Genomic DNA, 19,732 nt, shown 5'->3' with positions numbered 1-19,732 from the left:
ACCATTTTCTGTATCTACATATTATTGGTAGATACAGAAACACCACAGCTGTACATGCTAACACACACAATAAAGTGCATGGAGTACGTGTTGCTGTTAGCACTTTCTACGTTATTTTTGCGACCCTGTTTGTGAACTCATTAGCCTGCTCTACACTGTGAGTAGGCAAAAAAAACTACACTATAAAGCTTTTACCTACTGCGCACACTCTGACAATGAGAGCGCCACTGCCACCTACTGTAGTGGATGTGCAATTACACTTTATTCTAGTAAGGCAAAAAAAAAGCATGTTCCCTGGGGTCAGACGTGCCCCCCCCCCCCCCCGGTAGCACACCACTGTTTGAGAAGCACTGCATTAGAGGAAGGATACAGCACTCTGGGACACGTTGAATGCATCATGTGTAAATCCTCTGGTTTTATAGGCACAAAGACTTATTGCTCTATCATATTTCAATTTTACCGGCATTTAAATGCAGTCGGGAGCGCCGGCGCTCCGGCAGGTCACATGGATTTAAAGAGAACGCACAGGTTAGGAACACATGATGGACCCACAGAAGCTCACAGGGTTCCTGTGGTTCCTGCTGACATGATGCTTCTGAACAACAGCGTGCAGAGCAGGGAGGTCACACCTTTGCAGCTGGAATGTATGAAACATTTCTCTGCAGAGCTTCCAGTCCTGCAGGGGTTACGCTGCCAATGATCAGCTCTGTGCAGGAACCTCAGTTTGTTTTAATGAAGGAATCAGTTTACACAAAATCATGCAGGAAAATATGAGAAGAATAAAATGTCCAGCCTGGCTCCACCTCCTCTGGTTCAGTTTACAGCTCATCTTGTTTTACATCAAAGTCACCTTCAGATCTGAAATCTGTCCAGATGGTAATTTTGTGGAAGCTGTTGTTCCTCTTCTTTTGCATGATGTTCCTTCACACTGAGGAGAGAAGAACATCAGAGCTAAAGGAACATCTGCAGAGACATCAGTGCAGCTCAGTCACTGTCTTACTGTCTGATTACATGCTGCTTCTTCATCTCTGTTTGATTTCGGTTCAATAAAAAGGTGACATTAATTTTTAGATAAATCAGGTGTTTTCATCTGATACAGTGAAACTGAGAAGGTGAGAAACACAAACCTTCACAAAGGTTTCACATTCGATCTCCCTCAATCTCTGATCCCGTTCTTTCCCATCAGCAGACTCATCCAGCTCCCACTCATCTGTGTGATACTCTGGTGCTGGGTGTACACCACGGCTTCCTCTGTGTGTGTTTCTGTAATCAAATCAGTCAAATATCAGATCAGTGTCAGGATGTTAGTAAATGTTAGGGTGCAGGAAACATTTTCATTCTCTCATCCTCACCTGGATGAAGACTTCCTCTTCTTTATGAAGTAAAATGACACTCCTGCTGCAACAAATAAAACCAAACCCACAGGGATAATAACAGCTAGTCTTGATCTATCACTGCGTGGTCCACACTGAGCATCAGCTGCAGATGTTCCTGCTGTTATCTCCTGAAGGTTTAGATCTTCACATCTGGAAGGACAGAGGGACATGTTTCCAGCACAGTGTCCAGATGTTCCACATCCACATGTGTCCATGTTTGCTCTGAAGCTTCACTTACTGTGTGTGTGGCTGACAGGATGGAGATGTTCCATCTGAAAAGGTTCCAGCTCTGCAGTCGGAGCACTCGGTGTCTGTGGAGGCTGTTCCTGAGGAGAACGTGACAACATCAACATGTGAGCATCAGTGTGGACTCCCCACTCTACCCCTGCTGGTAGCGGCGGCTGTGCCGATGCAAGGCTGGCTCAGATGGACACTTTACTGGATTCACCTCATGCTAACTGTAAGTAGCTGTTTCTGTTTGTGCAGGAGCTTCATCAGCAGCTCGTGTTGGAGCTGTGTGAAAAATTAAATGCATCTGTAACTGAAACAGCTGATTACTCAGCTGATGGTTCACCAGCAAACTCCTCCATCAGCTGCAGAGAGGGGCTAGCTGAAGCAGTTAGCTGAAACTGACTGTGTAGGAGTCAGTGGAGGATCTGATCAGTAGAGGCAGACTAGGATATGACTGATGTTAGAAAAGTACTCAAAACTTTATGACAGTGAAGGAATTATGAAAGGAGAATACGCAGAATAACTGTGTATGAACGCCACTGTGTCCAAAGCCCAGTCACAGTAGATACAGAGGGATGCTTCTCTGCAGCAGTCTGTGACCTCTGTCAGCACTGACTGCACACTTTATTTAATTATGGAAAATTATTAATAATACTTGTAATGAAGTATTATCCGAGCGTAAGAGTGTGGCAAACTACTCAAGTCAAAGTCAAAGTCAAAGTCAACTTTATTGTTGAATCTGCAATATGCACAGGACACACACAGGATCAAAATTCCGTTACTCTCAGACCCATGGTGCAGCAATAAAACAGTAAACATTTAACTAACAAATAATATTAGCATAATAAAGAAAGAAAGAAAAATACGGTACCATCCTAATTGTAAAATATAAACTATAGCAGTATAAATATATAAATATAAAAGTATATATATATATATATATATATATACACCCACGTGTAGCGGTCCTGGCATTGATATCTAGATAAGTGGCCTATGCAATGAATAAAGTAGATGAACACAGTATATATATATATGGAGACCCTGATATTGACAGTAAAGTGACATGTGCTGTGCATTAAGGCCGATGCTAATATAAACGGTATTGTAGTATAGACAGTAGAGTAAGTGTAACAGTAGTGCAATTATGAGCAGTAGTGTAATGAATGAGCACATAAACTTGAGTTGAGAGAATAACCAGTTCTTAATGAGTTCAGTGTAAAATATGGTATGTGAAAAAGTGTGAAAGTTTGTGTGTTAAGGCAGTAAGAGAGGGAGGGAGGGGGGCAGAGCAGGCAGAGAGTTAAGCATCCTGACTGCCTGATGAACGGAGCTGTCCCTCAGTCTGCTGGTTCGAGCCCGGAGACTCCGCACTCTCCTTCCTGATGGCAGCAGGCTGAAGAAGCTGTGTAGTGGATGTGTAGGATCGCCCGCCATGCAGAGGGCTTTCCGAGTGAGTCGGGAACTGTGTAGGTCATGTAGTGAGGGGAAAAGAGGTGCCGACGATCTTTTCAGCCGCTCTAACGATGCGCTGCAGAGTCTTACGGCAGGATGCGGTACATGCGCCAAACCACACCGTGATGCAGCTAGTCAGGACACTCTCGATGGCACCTGATGGCACATGATGGGGGTTGGAGCTCCAGCTCTTCTCAGCTTACGGAGAAAGTAGAGGCGCTGGTGAGCCTTTTTGGCCAGTGATGATGTGTTCTTGCTCCAGGACAGGTCCTCTGAGACATGCACTCCCAGGAATTTGGTGCTGCTCACTCTCTCCACTAAATGTATTATCAGCAAAGATCATGAATACGTCAAGTCTTGTGTATTTCAGCAGTCTGTGGAGTTTCAGCAGTGAGCAGCACTGAATATGAAGTCAAACTGTCAGTCCTTGTTATTATAAATGATGACTACATCTTTAATGACCTCCCAGGTCTTTGTAGGGGTTTACAAACCCACCATGTCTGTATTGCAGATGTTCCAGCTGCTGTCAGTCATCAGTTTATTATGTTTGCTTTAATGTTTAAAGTGTTATATGATGACCTCTGTCTGCCTCTCTGGTTTCCTTCACTCTGTATAAAACACATGAACCTGCAGATGGAAATCAGCCTGTAGCTGAATCACATGTTTCTGCATGATGGAGTTGATGGATGTGGATGGTGCTTTGAATAAACATGATTATTAAATTATCTTTGGTGTCATTTATAAACACAAACCTACCATGATTGCTGATGTACTGTCCTGGTCCACAGCTGCTGTGTCTCTGTGCTGTCTCACAGTCGTCTCCTACAGAGTAGATACAGTAGAATCCCTGCAGGGGTTCACAGACTGTGTCTGATGTTCCTGTACATGACCTCTTTACCTTCAGACCAGAACCTGCCAACATCACAAGAACATACACAACATGTTTGTTGGTCTGTAGATGTTGATGTGGAGAGACTCTACAGCTGAGTTCATGATTTGTGACCACTTCTTTCAGCTGCTCCTTTAAGAGCTCCACCTTGATCATCTGCCTCCATCTCACCCTATCCCAGCATCTTCCTGTCCCACCAGCCCTCTGCATGTCCTTCACTACATCCATGAACCTCCTCTGAGGTCTTTCACTTTTCCTCCTGCCTGTGTCATGGCCCAGTGTTCTCTTTTTGTGACGTTATTTCTGCTTGTTTGTAGTTTAGCATTAGGAATTTAGTTTGCCTTTGTCGTTGTTTAGTTTCCATGTTCTGGTCTTCCCTGTGTTCCTGTGTGTGTTGTCTGAGTCTTGGCCCTTCTGTGTTTCTAGGTTCCCTCTCCCATGGCTTTAGACTTAAGTTCTCCCTGTGTTAGCCTGTGTTCACCTGGGTGTTAGTCATGTTCAGGTCCCCTGTGTGTGAAGTTTATGTGTGTGTCTTGGTTATTCACCTCATGTTTTATTTTGACAGTCTGTGCTTTGTGTTTAGTTTGCTTCCCCTTGTCTCATCAGTGTATTGTGTTCACCTGTGCTCCCCACACGTTTCTACTCCCCTCATTATCCCTTTGTGGACATATTGTCTGCAGTTCTCCCCGTTCTTTGTCGTGTTGTCATCTGTTTTTCCTGCTGTGTGCGTTATGTTCATGTTTATGCTTCCAGTTACCTCAAGCTATGTTCTATATCATGCCACACATTGTAAATAAAGTTTTAAGGAATATCAAACTCCTCTTGTGAGTCCTGCATTGGGGTCCTGCCTTGCCAGCCACAGCAGCGAATGTGACAGCCTGCAGCTCCATCTTCAGTATCTCCACCCTCCCTCCTCTGCACATGTCCAAACCCTCTCAGCCTCTCTGACTCTGAGCCGTCCCTCTGATGGACTCATTTCTAATCCCATCCATCCTGCTCATTCCCAGTGAAGATCAGCTCTGCCTCCAGTCTTTGTGTCAGAGCCAGACCATCACAGCAGGTCTCACCACCATCCTGTTACCCACATGTGTCAAACTCAAGGCCTGTGATATCCTTTGATAAAGCTATTATTAATTGCCCACTGGTAAATATCACTCCCATCACTTATACTACAAATCCCACAATGCACTGCAATAGCTGCCATGCAGGCCAAGACCTGTTCACTAACCTGTTTTCCCACATTGCCAATGACACATTGATCAGTGATCAGTGGATAAAAACATTGGTCAGCACTTTTTACAGTGACATTTAAGCTGCCCGACCCCCAAAAAATGGCCAAATGAAAAGTGGTCCCTCAACAGGTCTTCTGCCTCCACCTGTTGGACTTTGACAACAGGTAGAGGCAGAAGACCTGATCACTGACACTGGAGGTAAACCCGTGTGTCTCGTTTCCCACTATGATGTGCGGGCAAAAGATCAGATTGGTGGGATGGATGCAGGAGCAGATGCAGAGGGACACCTGCACAGGTGAGCTGACAGTGCATCACTGCGCCACACAGCAGGAAACCTGCAGCAAAGTCCTGAAGTTGATGTGGAGAGCTTTAAAAGAGGCAAAGCTTTAAATCACCAGCAGTCTCAGTCTCTGTGGAGGAAACAGCTTCTGATTTTGGTGATGTGCCTGATCTCACAGGTGAGATGACCTGGCTGTGGAAATCTGTCAGTTCATGGAAAGTAAAAAGGAAATAAGAGAGAAACTAAATATCTTGCTGTTTCTTGTTTCTGGAATTTTTGCTGATGTTACATCAAAAAACAAATTTTCATCAGCTGAAATCTTCTCAGTTTGAAGAAAAATATAATATCTTATTTAATGTGTTGAGGAAATGTTGCTGTATTCAGATTTAGATTCATGTTGCTGATTAAAATACTTTCAGTTTTAGATGTTCAGTAAAGGGTAATCCTGTTTAGTCTGACACCCTGCTGTAAACCTTCCCCACAGATAACCCCTGACTCTCATGTCCACCCTGCTGCACTCTCTCTTCACCTCTCTTTGGATGGCTGACCCCAGGTATTTAAACTCATCCACCTTCACTCCCTCTGCTCCCTGCATGCTCACCTTCCCACCTGTCTCCCTCTCGTTCACACACATGGATTCTGTCTTGCTTCTACTGACTTCCACTTCTCTTCTCTCCAGAGCATACGTCCACCTCTCCAGGTTCTCCTCCACCTGCTTCCTGCTCTCATTATAGATCACAGTGTCATCTGCAAACATCAGAGTTCACAGAGACTCCTGCCTGACCTCAGTCAGCCTGTCCATCAGCACTGCAGACAAGATGGGGCTCAGAGCAGATCCCTGATGTACTCCCACCCCCACCTTCAACCCACCTGTCACTCCTACTTCACACCTCACAGCTGTCTCTCTGTCCTCATCCATGTCCTGCACTAACTTCTCCACCAGAACTCAAAGCAAATCTATTCATAACATTTCAAAGTGCTTTCAGCACTTTGTTCAGACGCTCTCTGATTGAGTTTTCTGAGTTAACTTTAGTAGTTACTTCCTCCAAACCACCAACAGGCTCAGTCAGTCGGTTTGAACAGAGATGTACCTGCTGCACAGCTCGTACAGGGAGTACACTGTTCCAGTCCGTTAGGTCTATCAGTGTAGGTTCCATCCATGCAGGGCAGACAGGAAGTACTCCTGTACTCATTACAGTGAGTCTTCACTCGACTCCCTGATGAAAACAAAACCAACAAGTTCATTCCAGGCTTGTTTTTTTTCACATTGTGTGTTTAAGTTGTGTGTTAATAAACACATGAACTCATCATTCAGCTGGTTCTTACCTGCAGAACACCTGGGACAGCACTCATTGCCTATCAGATACTCTGCTGGATGACATGTGAGGCTGAGAGTGCTGTGGACTTTGATCAGGATGATCTGAAAGAAAAGGTTGTGCTGACATTGTGTTACTGCACACTTTAATGTGACCATCCACTGCTCACAGACTCACAAAGAGCAGCAGAAGAAGAAGACATGAACATGCAGCACCTGCTCACCAGGTGATTCTAAACTCCAGGAAATATTTACCAGGAATGCTGCAGAGCTCAGAGGGTTCCTTCTTGGAGACATTTGATCCTCCAGGTTCAAAGGTTCCTCGGCCCTAAGAAACCACGTCACTGAGATCTGGGAGGATGGAGCTCTAACATGAAGAACAGCTGGACAACATCTGGAAACACAAAGAAATGACAGAGTCACAGATTAGAAACAGTTAGGAGAGCTTCTACTGATGGATCACTGAGGTTTCTACAGCCTCCATGATCACAGGGTCACATGATCAACCTTAATGATCACAGGGTCACATGATCAACCTTAATGATCACAGGGTCACATGATCTGTTACTGACTTCTGTAATGTTAAAGGACAGACATGTTGGAAATGAAGATGTATGAACTTCATTATCCTGCCTTATATTTTTATATTATTAGTTCAAGCCTATATTCAGTTCAATTTATCTTTCTACTACTGCAATATTACAGCATTCACACACAGACAGCAGGCTTGGTTTAGTCCTGTTTTAGCTGTAGTTTAGTCCTGGATTAGACCTGGTTTCACTCTCAGTTCCTGAATTAACCCTCTGGTTACCACAGAGTACGGAGTCCCTATCAGAGTTTTGTTAGAGACGCTATTGGTAGGGATGTATCTCTATCGTCTCTACTGTCCCTACCTGACCCCCCCCCCCCCCAAATAAACTAATAAACAAAGGAAACAACAAGCATCACAGTAATGAATGAATCTAAATAGTTTAATTGCCATAGAAGAATTTTATGAGTCGTTGAAAATGAATGTTGGATCGTGTGTGGTGTCTCACTCTCTCTCACCAGCCCTGAGGCCTGCTGTCCTCATGAGTTCAGCCTAAAATGAAGTCAGCTCTCCTCCTCCGTCTCGGAGCTCTGTAACAGAGTCCTCCGTCTGTCTCTGCTCGAGGAGCTCCGGTCCTGCTGCTTGGTCCCGGCTGTTAGTGACGTTCCTCCTGGTACTAAAGCGTTTCCAAGCCTGTGTCAAGGTCTGCTGCTGCTTTCAGGATATCATGTGACAAAAGACAAACGAGCCCCTGTGTTATGAAATCACGTGGCTGCCATTATGTGGTTCGAGCTGCGGGAAAAACAACAAAAAATACAGGAAGTGTTCTGATCTGAGTCTGAGGTCAGAGTCAGCTATATGTGTTTAATGGTTCTGTGACATTTTTTTTGGGGGGGGGGCTGTAGCTCTAGTTAACAGCAACAGTAGGATCCAGCTGTTTGCACACGGAGTTCTTGGGTCTTCTTTCACTGACAGTTTGTGTAATTTCTGACCATGAAACTGCTTCCTGATTGGCTAAATTCTTGTCAGTTCTCCTTTCTGAAACCTGGCATGACCCAGATTTAGAAACCAGCCTTAATAATCTCGGTGGGAAAATGCTGCCGTTCTGCAAGCACAGTTATCACCATCTGGTGGTCTTCAGTTTACGGCACATCTGTGTTTGGATTTATTTTTCTGACTCAGAAGCTTGGTCTATGTTTTATACCATCATCAATCACCTGAAAGGCAGCGTTTCTCTGGCGTGGAGGTACTCTCTTCCATACGGCCGGGAATCTTCTGAGTCTACACCATGTATATGATTTAAACACACACAGTCCTGGTGTTTAATGTGAGGTCCTGCCCATTACAGCAAAAACCTCCTGCTTCAGCTTGTCTGTGCATTACAGGTAAAGATGTGGTGATGCATGAAGGTGCAAGGGAACCACTGATTGGTTACAGCTGGTGGGTAAAGAGAAACACCCTCCACTGTTACCTTTAAAGTCACATTGGCCTCAGTATCACATCCATAAACCTGTTTATATGACAGGCTTCCAATAATAATAACCATAAACAGCCATTTTTAATGGGCAAACAAACTGAGGAAATACCAGCATAAATGGTTTGGATTAAAAAAATGAGTTAATGCTCATTCTGTAAAAACCAACAACAAAGTGTCCAGATTCTCTCTGAGCTGCTTTATTTTTCTTTTCTTTCTTGAATCTTTACACGTTTCCTTCTCATTAATAACCTTGTTGTCGATCTTTAAAGTCTTCAGAGCACAGAATGAATTTCTGTTGCTCTGTTGTTGCAATTTGCATCTTTTTAGAGCTGTCAGAGGGCTGTTTCTGACCAATCAGAAATGGGGATTTTACCCCCTTGCAGCGGATCAGTATTGATCTGAGAAGAGTAAAGTAACTGACATTTGTGCTGTAGCTCCTCTAAGCACAGACCCACTGTAGTTACACAGAGATCGACTGCAGCCTCAGAAATCACAGCTGTAGGCAAATCATTAAAGCACAAACTAAAAAATAACTATTTTGCATCAAAATAATCGTATTCTGTTCAGGATGTTGTTAAAGACACACAAAAACTCTGACACTTTGTGGCTTTATCTCGTGTTCAGTTTGATAGTTGCTGTAAAATTCATGAATGCTGAGCTGCTGTTTTAGAGCAGACTGAAATGAAATGAAGCCCAGTGCTGTCATCACTACAGCAGCACGGTCTGGTAGGTACTATCTGCTCATGTGTTAGTTTAGCAGATGTGCACGAAGAAGAAAAACCTGTTGAATACAGTCTGAGGTGACCAGGATCCACTGTTATAGTGGCATAATCAGGAGCACCTGTATCCTCACCTGTACAAACTGGCGTCTCCAGTCTCTGTGATGCTACTCCTCCACCGCCAAGGTGCCGTGTAAGAAAGAGGAAGGAGAGGAAGGAGAGAGGTTAGATTTAAAGGTAAGGACTGCAACACAAACTGAGGTATGCTGACTTTGTGTAATTCAAAGATTGTATGAAAATACTGCAGTTTAGTGCAGTATAAACAGGTCAGTTTGCTGTACTGTATCTACAGTAGAGCTGGACCGATGTTAATGTGTGATGTTGCTAACAGCAGTACAATATTCAAAGCTGCTGTTGGTGATGATAAAGTGCTGCAGCTTCCTGCAGGACGGTGAAAGGATGGGGGGGGGGGGGGGGGGGGGGGGGCGTGCCTGTTAGCCACGCCCAAACAGCTCAGGTATGAAGGACTGAACCTGGCTGCCTCGCCGTATCAGTTATGGAGTACAGGTGTGTTCTCAGGTACTCGAGTATTTTCCTGACAGTGTGTACTTCGACTGCAAACAGGCTCATTACTTCAGCTTTAACAGGTCAGAGGGCACTTCCTGTCTCACCTTCATCACAGATAACACATCAAGCACAGTCATCATCATCATCATCAGTGCTGACCTCACATCTCTGCACACAGAGATCAAAGAGCCAATAACTGAACAATAACTGATGCTTTATTGATAACACGACACTCGTTTCCCTGTTGGAGACAAAGTCATCCAAGTGTTCAGGCTGAGAATGACATTAATACAAGTTTAATAAGGTTGTAATAAATGTGTGCACCTCTGAGTGAAACGTGGGCTTTGTCACCTGTGATGACACATAAATCTGCAGCTCACCTGTTAGATCATCTCTGAGCAGACTGATATATATTTAACTCTGATGATGATCTCGGAGCAGTTACAAGGAGCCCAGCTTCCTCTGTCAGTAATCTGCTGACATCATCCTGGATACAGGAAACTGTCAGTGATGTCACAGTTACTGCATAGGAAGCAGTGCTCAGATCAGCTGCAGAGGGCGTGTCTGATATACTGACCATGAAACAGGAAGTGCTGATCTGGAATCTGCTCAGAATGGATCCAGGTGAAGGACTAACAGGTGAAGCAGTAACAGGTGTGGTTACCAATGCTGTGCTGAGCGGTGGAGGAGGTGGCTCATGAGAGCAAGGTCTGTGCTTCTCTACTTAGGCTGTTGGCCCTGCGACTGCACCTTTAATGGTTTGATCCATGCAGGGCAGACAGGAAGTACTTCTGTACTCGCTGCAGTGAGTTCCCACTCAAGTTCCTGATGAAAACAATCAACACCCCCCCCCCCCCCCCCCCCCCCCAGCAGAGAATCTATATCACACTGAAAACATGCTGTAAGCAAGGAGCACTCACAGTCTGGTGGGGGTGAAAATGAAGCTGGAGGCTTGGATGTATGGAGGAGGAGGGTTACATAAATGAGAGACGGCATCCATCCCACTTTGGATGGAGCAGCTCTCATTTCTAGAAATATGGCCAAATTTATTAACCCTCCTAAAAACTGACTACCCAGGGTTGAGACCAGGAAGCAGAGCTGCAGTCTTACACGCCTCTCTGCAGCTTCTCTCCTCCTGCCATCCCCCCAAAACCCCATCCCCATAGAGTCGGTGCCTGCTCCGAGACCACCAAAAACCAAAGCTAAAATCAGCAAAAAGCTATTTAAGCATAAAAATTCAAAAACAATAAATAATACAGCTTCATCAACTGCACCAAAGAATAAAACAATTAAATGTGGATTGTTAAACATTAGGTCTCTCTCTTCCAAGTCCCTATTAGTAAATGATTTAATAATTGATCAACGTATTGATTTATTCTGCCTTACAGAAACCTGGTTACAGCAGGATGAATATGTTAGTTTAAATGAATCAACACCCCCGAGTCACAGTAACTGTCAGAATGCTCGAAGCACAGGTCGAGGAGGAGGATTAGCTGCAATCTTCAATTCCAGCTTATTAATTAATCAAAGACCCAGACAAAGTTTTCATTCTTTTGAAAGCCTGACTCTTAGTCTTGTCCATCCTAATTGGGAAAATCAAAAACCTGTTTTATTTGTTATTATCTATCGTCCACCTGGTCCCTACTCAGAGTTTCTGTCTGATTTCTCAGACTTTTTATCTGATTTAGTGCTCAGTTCAGATAAAATAATTATAGTGGGTGATTTTAACATCCATGTAGATGCTGAGAATGACAGCCTCAACACTGCATTTAATCTATTGTTAGATTCAATTGGCTTCTCTCAAAATGTAAAGGAGCCCACCCACCACTTTAATCATACTCTGGATCTTGTCCTAACATATGGCATAGAGACTGAAGACTTAACAGTATTCCCTGAAGGCCCCCTCCTGTCTGATCATTTCTTAGTAACATTTACATTTACTTTAATGGATTACACAGCAGTGGGGAATAAGTTTTATTACAGTAGAAGTCTTTCTGAAAGTGCTGTAACTAAGTTTAAGGATCTAATTCCTTCATTGTTATGCTCTTCAGTGCCAACACAGTGCAGAGCAGCTACCTAAACTCTGCTCCCAGTGAGGTCGATTATCTCGTCAATAGTTTTACATCCTCACTGCGTATAACTTTGGATACTGTGGCTCCTCTGAAAAGGAAAGCTTCAAATCAGAAGTGCCTGACTCCGTGGTATAATTCACAAACACACAGCTTAAAGCAGATAACCCGAAAGCTGGAGAGGGAATGGCGTCTCACTAAATTAGAAGATGCTCATTTAGCCTGGAAAAAGAGTTTGTTGCTCTATAAAAAAGCCCTCTGTAAAGCTAGGACATCTTACTATTCATCATTAATTGAAGAAAATAAGAACAACCCCAGGTTTCTTTTCAGCACTGTAGCCAGGCTGACAAAGAGTCAGAGCTCTGTAGAGAGGAGTATTCCTTTCACTTTAACTAGTAGTGACTTCATGGATTTCTTTACAAATAACATTTTAGACATTAGAGAAAAAATTATTCATAACCATCTCAAAGATTATTCTTCATGTTCGGCTGCTTTCAGCACTGCTGGTATTTGTTTAGACTCTTTGGCTCCAGTTGATCTTTCAGAGTTAACTTCAATAGTTACTTCCTCCAAACCAGCAACATGTTTGTTAGATCCCATTCCTACTAGACTGTTCAAAGAAGTCTTTCCAATTATTGATGCTTCTATCTTAAAAATGATCAATCTGTCTTTATTAGTTGCTGTGTACCACAGGCCTTCAAGGTGGCTGTAATTAAACCTCTACTTAAAAAGCCATCACTGACCCAGCTGTCTTAGCTAATTATAGGCCAATCTCCAACCTTCCTTTTCTCTCAAAGACTCTTGAAAGAGTAGTTGTAAAACAGCTAACTGATCATCTGCAGAGGAACGGTTTATTTGAAGAGTTTCAGTCAGGTTTCAGAATTCATCACAGTACAGAAACAGCATTAGTGAAGGTTACCAATGATCTTCTCACAGCCTCTGACAGTGGACTCATCTCTGTACTTGTCCTGTTGGACCTCAGTGCAGCTTTGATACTGTTGACCATAACATTTTATTACAGAGATTAGAGCATACTATAGGTATTAATGGTACTGCACTGCAGTGATTCGAATCATATTTATCTCATAGACTCCAATTTGTTCATGTAAATGGGGAGTCTTCTTCACACACTAAGGTTAATTATGGAGTTCCACAGGGTTCTGTGCTAGGACCAATTTTATTTACATTATACATGCTTCCCTTAGGCAGTATTATTAGAAAGCACTGCATCAATTTTCATTGTTATGCAGATGATACTCAGCTTTACCTATCAATGAAGCCAGATGACACACATCAATTAGTTAAACTGCAGGAATGTCTTAAAGACATTAAGGCCTGGATGACCTCTAATTTCCTGCTTCTAAATTCAGATCAAACTGAAGTTCTTGTACTCGGCCCCACAAATCTTAGAAACATGGTGTCTAACCAGATACTTACTCTGGATGGCATTACTTTGGCCTCCAGTAACACTGTGAGAAATCTTGGAGTCATTTTTGACCAGGATTTGTCCTTCAATGCACATATTAAACAAATATGTAGGACTGATTTTTTGCATTTGCGCAATTTTTCTAAAATTAGAAACATCCTTTCTCAGAGTGATGCTGAAAAGCTAATTCATGCATTTATTACTTCTAGACTGGACTATTGTAATTTGTTATTATCAGGCTGTCCTAAAAGCTCCCTGAAAAGCCTTCAGCTGATCCAAAATGCTGCAGCTAGAGTACTGACAGGGACTAGAAAGAGAGAGCAGATTTCTCCCATATTGGCTTCTCTTCATTGGCTCCCTGTTAAATCTAGAATAAAATTTTAAATCCTTCTCCTCACATACAAGGTCTTGAATAATCAGGCCCCATCTTATCTCAAAGACCTCATAGTACCATATCACCCCAACAGAGCACTTCTCTCTCAGACTGCTGGCTTACTTGTGGTTCCTCGGATACTTAAGAGTAGAATGGGAGGCAGAGCCTTCAGCTTTCAGGCCCCTCTTCTGTGGAACCAGCTCCCAGCTTGGATTCAGGAGACAGACACCCTCTCTATTTTGAAGATTAGGCTTCAAACTTTCCTTTTTGATCAAGCTTATAGTTAGGGCTGGATCAGGTGACCCTGAACCCTCCCTTAGTTATGCTGCTATAGGCCTAGGCTGCTGGGGGGTTCCCATAATGCACTGTTTCTTTTCATTTACCTTATTTACTTTGTTTATACTCCACTCTGCATTTAATCATTAGTTATTATTAACCCCCCCCCCCCCCCCCCCCCCCCCCCCCCCTCAGCAAATGACACCCCCCCTCTCCCTCAGCCTGGTTCTGCTGGAGGTTTCTTCCTGTGAGGCGACTGTTTGTTGTGATTTGGCGCTATATAAATAACATTGAATTAAATTGAATTAAAGAGTGGAGACTGATGGGCTTCATTTGGTTTTCTTGTGCAAAAAGATCAAAGTGCAGACTTTTGTCAAACACATACTTTAATGATCTTTTAGTTTAATCTGGACTCTGAATGTTTGCTGGCACCTAATGAATACCTGCAACTTTAGACTGACTCTGAGAGTTTGAGTTCAAAGTGATCGCAGATTAAAACTGACTGTGATTGAAACAGGTGTACAGTGTCCTGCAGAGGACAAACCTGATGGCTTCAGGACAGAAAGTGAAATTTGTGTTTTTGTGTGGATGTAAACATCCATCATCTCAACATTACCCACATGAAACCCTGTTGAAGCTCAGCAGGTAGAGCAGGTCATCTGCTAATTGGAAGTTTGGCAGTTTATTCCTGGCTGCTTGAGTTAAATAGTGAACCCTAAGCTGCTTTGATGTGTTCATGGGAGTGTGATAGATAGAAAGCACTAAGGTGCAGAAAAAAAGTTCTTGTATGAATGGGCAAATGAAGTAGATTAGAAAGGTGCTATATAAGAACAAGTCCATCCATCCATTCTCTTCCACTTATCCTGTTCAGGGTGGGGGGTCGAGGGGGCTGGAGCCTATCCCAGCTGTCATAGGGTGAGAGGCAGGGTACACCCTGTACTGGTCGCCAGTCTGTCACAGAGACAGACAACTATTCACACTCACAGTCACACCTATGGGCAATTTAGAGTGACCAATTAACCTAACGCCAGTAAGTGCATGTCTCTGGACTGTGACCCAGACACAGGGAGGACTCCTGTTACAGAACAATCAACCCATGGTAATAATGACCAGGATTAATCCTGTTGAAAAGGTTCAGTTTCTTTGATTACTGATGATGATCGTCTGTATTTGGGCTTGTGATCCATAAATTATCAAATCAATTCTGCATCTTGAATCAATGTGAATTTAATTTGAGTGTTCCCTCAGAGGCAGAAGGGAATCACATGTAAAGAAAGCCCTGAAAACATGTGCTTATCCCAACTGAGCCTTCATCACATCAGCGACCATCACAGGACAGAAGGTCACACTGAACCAGGAGAGGAACCAGCACTGAACACAGGTGCTGTCTGCACCACACGTGTCAGAGTCAAGGCCCACGGACCAAATCTGCCCCACGATGTAATTTCATACGGCCCGCGAGATGATTTCATATAGCTATTATTAATGGCCCACTGTAAACAGCGCTCCCACCACTTACACTACAAATCCCACAATACACCACAACAACTGCTGCAGGTCAAGACCTGTGTACTAACCCATTTGTGTTGCCAGTGACTCATTGATCAGTAATCAGCAGACAGCACTTTTTACAGTGACATATAAGCAGCCTGACCCCCAAAAATGGCCAAATGAAAAGTGGAAAACAGGTGGGAGGCAGAGGACCTGATCGCTGACATCGCAGGTAAACCATGTGTCTCTTTCTCCACCTGAGAAGTGCGGGAAAAAGAGCGGATTGGTGGGACAGTTATGGGAGGTCTCATTTTCATTCATTTACGAAAGTGTCAATTAATTTCATCATCATTTTTATCTTTTTAGGTCATTTTTATTTAGTTATCGTCCCGTTATCGTCATGAAAAAAAGGGTCGTTGAAGAAAACTATGACGAAAATATTTCGTCAGCGAAGTGAAGCGCAGTTCAAAAAAATGAAGAGGACAAAATGCAGAAACACCTCAGCTGTTTCTGTACAACTGTTTACAATCAGGTGTGACAATAAATTTCCTCACAAATGATTTGTATCAGTCCAACAACAGTTGCTGTCCTCCACAGACAGAGGGCGCCGTCACAGGCTGACTCACCAGTACTGCTGTCATTCATTCACACTGAAGGTTCAGCTGGTCTGCCTCAAAACTAATTACTCATTAAAAAGGAGGTAAATGACTACATTTACATATTTACATGTGACATTAATGACTAAAAGTTTCCATAAGATCCATATTTAAAAAGCTCTTTAATAAAAATGTATCAGAGTAGATTTAGAAGGTTTTACCTCCTGATGAAACAAAAGCAGACGTGCAGAGAGAAACACTGTAACAGTTTCTGTTTCTGTGCTGCACACAATAATGTTTCCATAACAACCATCATCGTAACAGAAGAACATGTCAGTGTAAAACTTTCACATCATTAAAACTGTATAAAAAAAAGATTATTTACATGTTCTGAGCACATTAATCAGCTACATGTGATGTCATCAGTGGTCTGATGACTGATTCCTGTGTAGGTATGATGGTTGGATCTGGACACTTTACCAGATCAGGTCACTTATACAGCAATGCTGCCTAAGTCAAAGTCACACAGGTCAGTGTTTGGCTCCAGTTTGGCTCCTGCAGGTCTTGATTGTTCCCAACACCAAGGCGGATTTTGGTCCTCCTGGGATGAAAAATCTGGTCCCATTGTTACATTTCCAGATAAATGAGTCAGATGAGTTTAATGCTAAAGCCCTCCTCAGCTCCTGCCACACACACTTCCAATATCTGCCATCTACACAAACTCCACATGCTCTAATTCCATGTTTACACTTATTTCCATTTTCCAGCTAAACATGAAGAAACGAGGGGTGACTCAGGACTTTTGCACAGTACTGTGTCTCTGTAAGCTGTGAGAAGCTTCCAGATGAAACAAGCTGCTGATGATTCAAAGGATCAAACTTCATTGTTGTGGAGAAACCTGAGACCAATCACTGAGGTCACACCAGTGACCGAAAATATAGAATAACACTGTCACGTGTGTGTATATACACAGTAATAACAGTAAAAATAACATATATACAGTGTTATTACTGTGTATATATACAGTGTTATATACACAGTAATAACACTGTATATACACAGTAATAACAGTAAAAATAACATATACAGTGTTATTACTTTGTATATGTTATTTTTACTGTTATTACTGTGTATATACACACATGTGACACACAGTGTGTGTGTATATACACACACACTGTGTGTCACATGTGTGTGTGTGTATATATACAGTATGCAGTCTTTCAGTTACTCTTCATATTGACTCTAATAAAAATATCCAGGGCTCCATGCTGCTGCAGTCAGACTCATGTTAGCTGGTCCTCAGCTTCAGCCTGATCTCCACATCCTGCTCTGAGCTCTGTGTGAGTCTGTGTGCAGTCACATGACCAAGAGTGTGTCAGCAGGAGCTTCATGAGGACCAACACACTCCAAGGTTTAGTGTGACTGCAGTGACATGATGATCCAGGAGGAGGAAGCAGGAAGCTCAGTCTGGTCTTTGACCTCTGGAAGTGTGTCTGTCAGAGAGTGAAAGCTTGTCACTGAGTCCATCATCATCAGATGTCTCAGTCTGATCTTCACAAGCAGCCAGCTCAAACTCCTCAGACAGGCCTGCATCTGTCTCCATGCCCCCCTGCTCACTAAGGACTCTGCTTCCAGTGTGGAGGTACCGGGAATCATCACTGCCAGTTTGACCTTCATGAAAAAGCTCTGCACTGATGTGTCCAAGGTCAAAGTCCCTCTCTGTTTCACCTGAAGTCAGTGACATTTGTGGAGGTCCTCCATCTGCAGGTGGAGCTGGAGACAGGCACAGAGCACAGACAGCAGGCCAACAGGCCTCAGCCCAGCCCGAAGGACTGAAGATGAAGGGATTGTTCTGAGGTGCTTACAGCAGAACCCACACATGATAGCAGAGAAGATCCAAACTTCCTGCTCTAGCCGCTCCCAAAGGTGCTTTATGATTTTTTTTACAACTATTACTCACTTTACTATACTATTTGTGTGGGAGCCAAGTTAAGTTAGGTTATATATATAGTATTTATTTTGCTGTAAACCTTATTTTGTTTAAGTAGTAATTTAATAAGTAACGTTAAGGTTAAAATTTAAGTAAAATTATTTTGTTACATTCATGTTTTCATATTGGGATCTTGTTGTGAATAGAGTTTGAGTAAAAGCGGGGTTATAGTTTGAGCTCGTCACTTCGTGAGTTTATGCAAATTAGGTGCAGCACGGGAGGGGGAGCGGGGAGTGCAGTATAGCGCTGCAGCATAAGACAGAGCCACACGGTTTTGCTACCGTAGTCTTGTTTAATGTGGAGGAAACTTAGGCCTGGATGCTCTTGTAAAAGGATGTGAACCTGTAAATAAAACTTTTCTTTTTCCTTTCTACATCGGAGTACTGTGGAAGTTTTTCCTCTTCGAATTAACGGACACGAGTGAAACTGGGGACATTAACCTTGTGGCAGCACAATTTGTGTGTCCTTGTTTACATGTTATAGTTGTGGTTTGTGGATCAGTGTGGATTTCCTGCAGTTTGGATTATGATCCTCAGTGTTCCTGCTGTTAGTGTAGCTCTGTTTTCTTTTTACGCTCATTTGCTTTGTGTTGTTTTTCAGTTCAAAGCTGCTTTATTGGCTGCTCTGTTTTTGCTTCCTTTCTGTCTCTGATTTGCTGAAGCTAAGCTCCTCCCACTGCTCTACATGATGTCATTGTTCCAGTCTCTACACACATAATTAATGATGGAAGATCAAAGGAGAAAACTCCTGATGTGGTTACAATATTTGCAGCTGTAAAAAGTCATATTTTCAGTTGTAACACTTCAATCTCAGCTGTTAATAACTGCTTTATGACATCAGCCAGGACGCTGTGAGGGTGACGGAGGGGACGGCAGGTCTAATCAGACAGGTGAGCTGAACAGGTGTACTGACTCCAACCAGCTGCTTCACTGTGGACAGCTGCCACGTGACCCTGAAAGCAGCTGATTGGTTCAGTTATTAAAATCCTTTTGGATGTAGATGCAGGCCTGTGATTGACAGCTCATGATCAGCTGCTCTCTCAGAGATACGTGGGAGGTCCTCGTTTGGTACTGCAGTACTTCATGTACTTTAAACTGAAGATATTTAATGAGTGCTTTCCAGCTCAGTCTCATCTATTATTACCTTTATTTTCCTGGAGAAACTGACATGTTTGATCATGTGTGATGATTCTGAGGCTCGCCCAGCTGTAGAGACCAGTTAACCCAACCCCACTAACTGCAGGTCTGTGGACTGTGGGAGGAAACCCACACAGAGAGGACACAATGGAATCAAACCCAGGACCTTCTAGCTGTGAGGCAGCAGTGCTAACACCACCGTGCTGCTGTATTAACACACTGCACCTAAAATCACACAACATAAAATCAGAGCAGAAAACAATAGTTTTTAATGAAAAAGACTTTTACTGTGAAAACATGTT

General features: G+C 43.1%; 1 protein-coding gene across 1 annotated transcript; it reads right to left on the bottom strand.

Annotated features, from left to right (window-relative positions):
- Window positions 1–736: 736 nt before the first annotated feature.
- On the bottom strand, window positions 737–8,021 carry LOC115777910 (tumor necrosis factor receptor superfamily member 14-like). The gene is made up of 9 exons (XM_030725932.1): window positions 7,826–8,021; window positions 7,034–7,172; window positions 6,790–6,883; window positions 6,555–6,680; window positions 3,819–3,974; window positions 1,615–1,702; window positions 1,353–1,526; window positions 1,128–1,263; window positions 737–928 (listed from the first exon to the last, which is right to left on the bottom strand). The coding sequence occupies exons 2-9, from the start codon at window positions 7,073–7,075 to the stop codon at window positions 836–838; spliced, it is 909 nt and encodes a 302-aa protein (XP_030581792.1). The 5' UTR covers window positions 7,076–7,172; window positions 7,826–8,021; the 3' UTR covers window positions 737–835.
- Window positions 8,022–19,732: the final 11,711 nt, after the last annotated feature.

Source organism: Archocentrus centrarchus, unplaced genomic scaffold (genome assembly GCF_007364275.1).
Source record: "Archocentrus centrarchus isolate MPI-CPG fArcCen1 unplaced genomic scaffold, fArcCen1 scaffold_85_ctg1, whole genome shotgun sequence".
In the NCBI taxonomy this organism is placed as follows: domain Eukaryota; kingdom Metazoa; phylum Chordata; class Actinopteri; order Cichliformes; family Cichlidae; genus Archocentrus; species Archocentrus centrarchus.
Note: the sequence above shows the minus strand (reverse complement) of the source record. Positions and strands in the feature narration are given on the sequence as shown.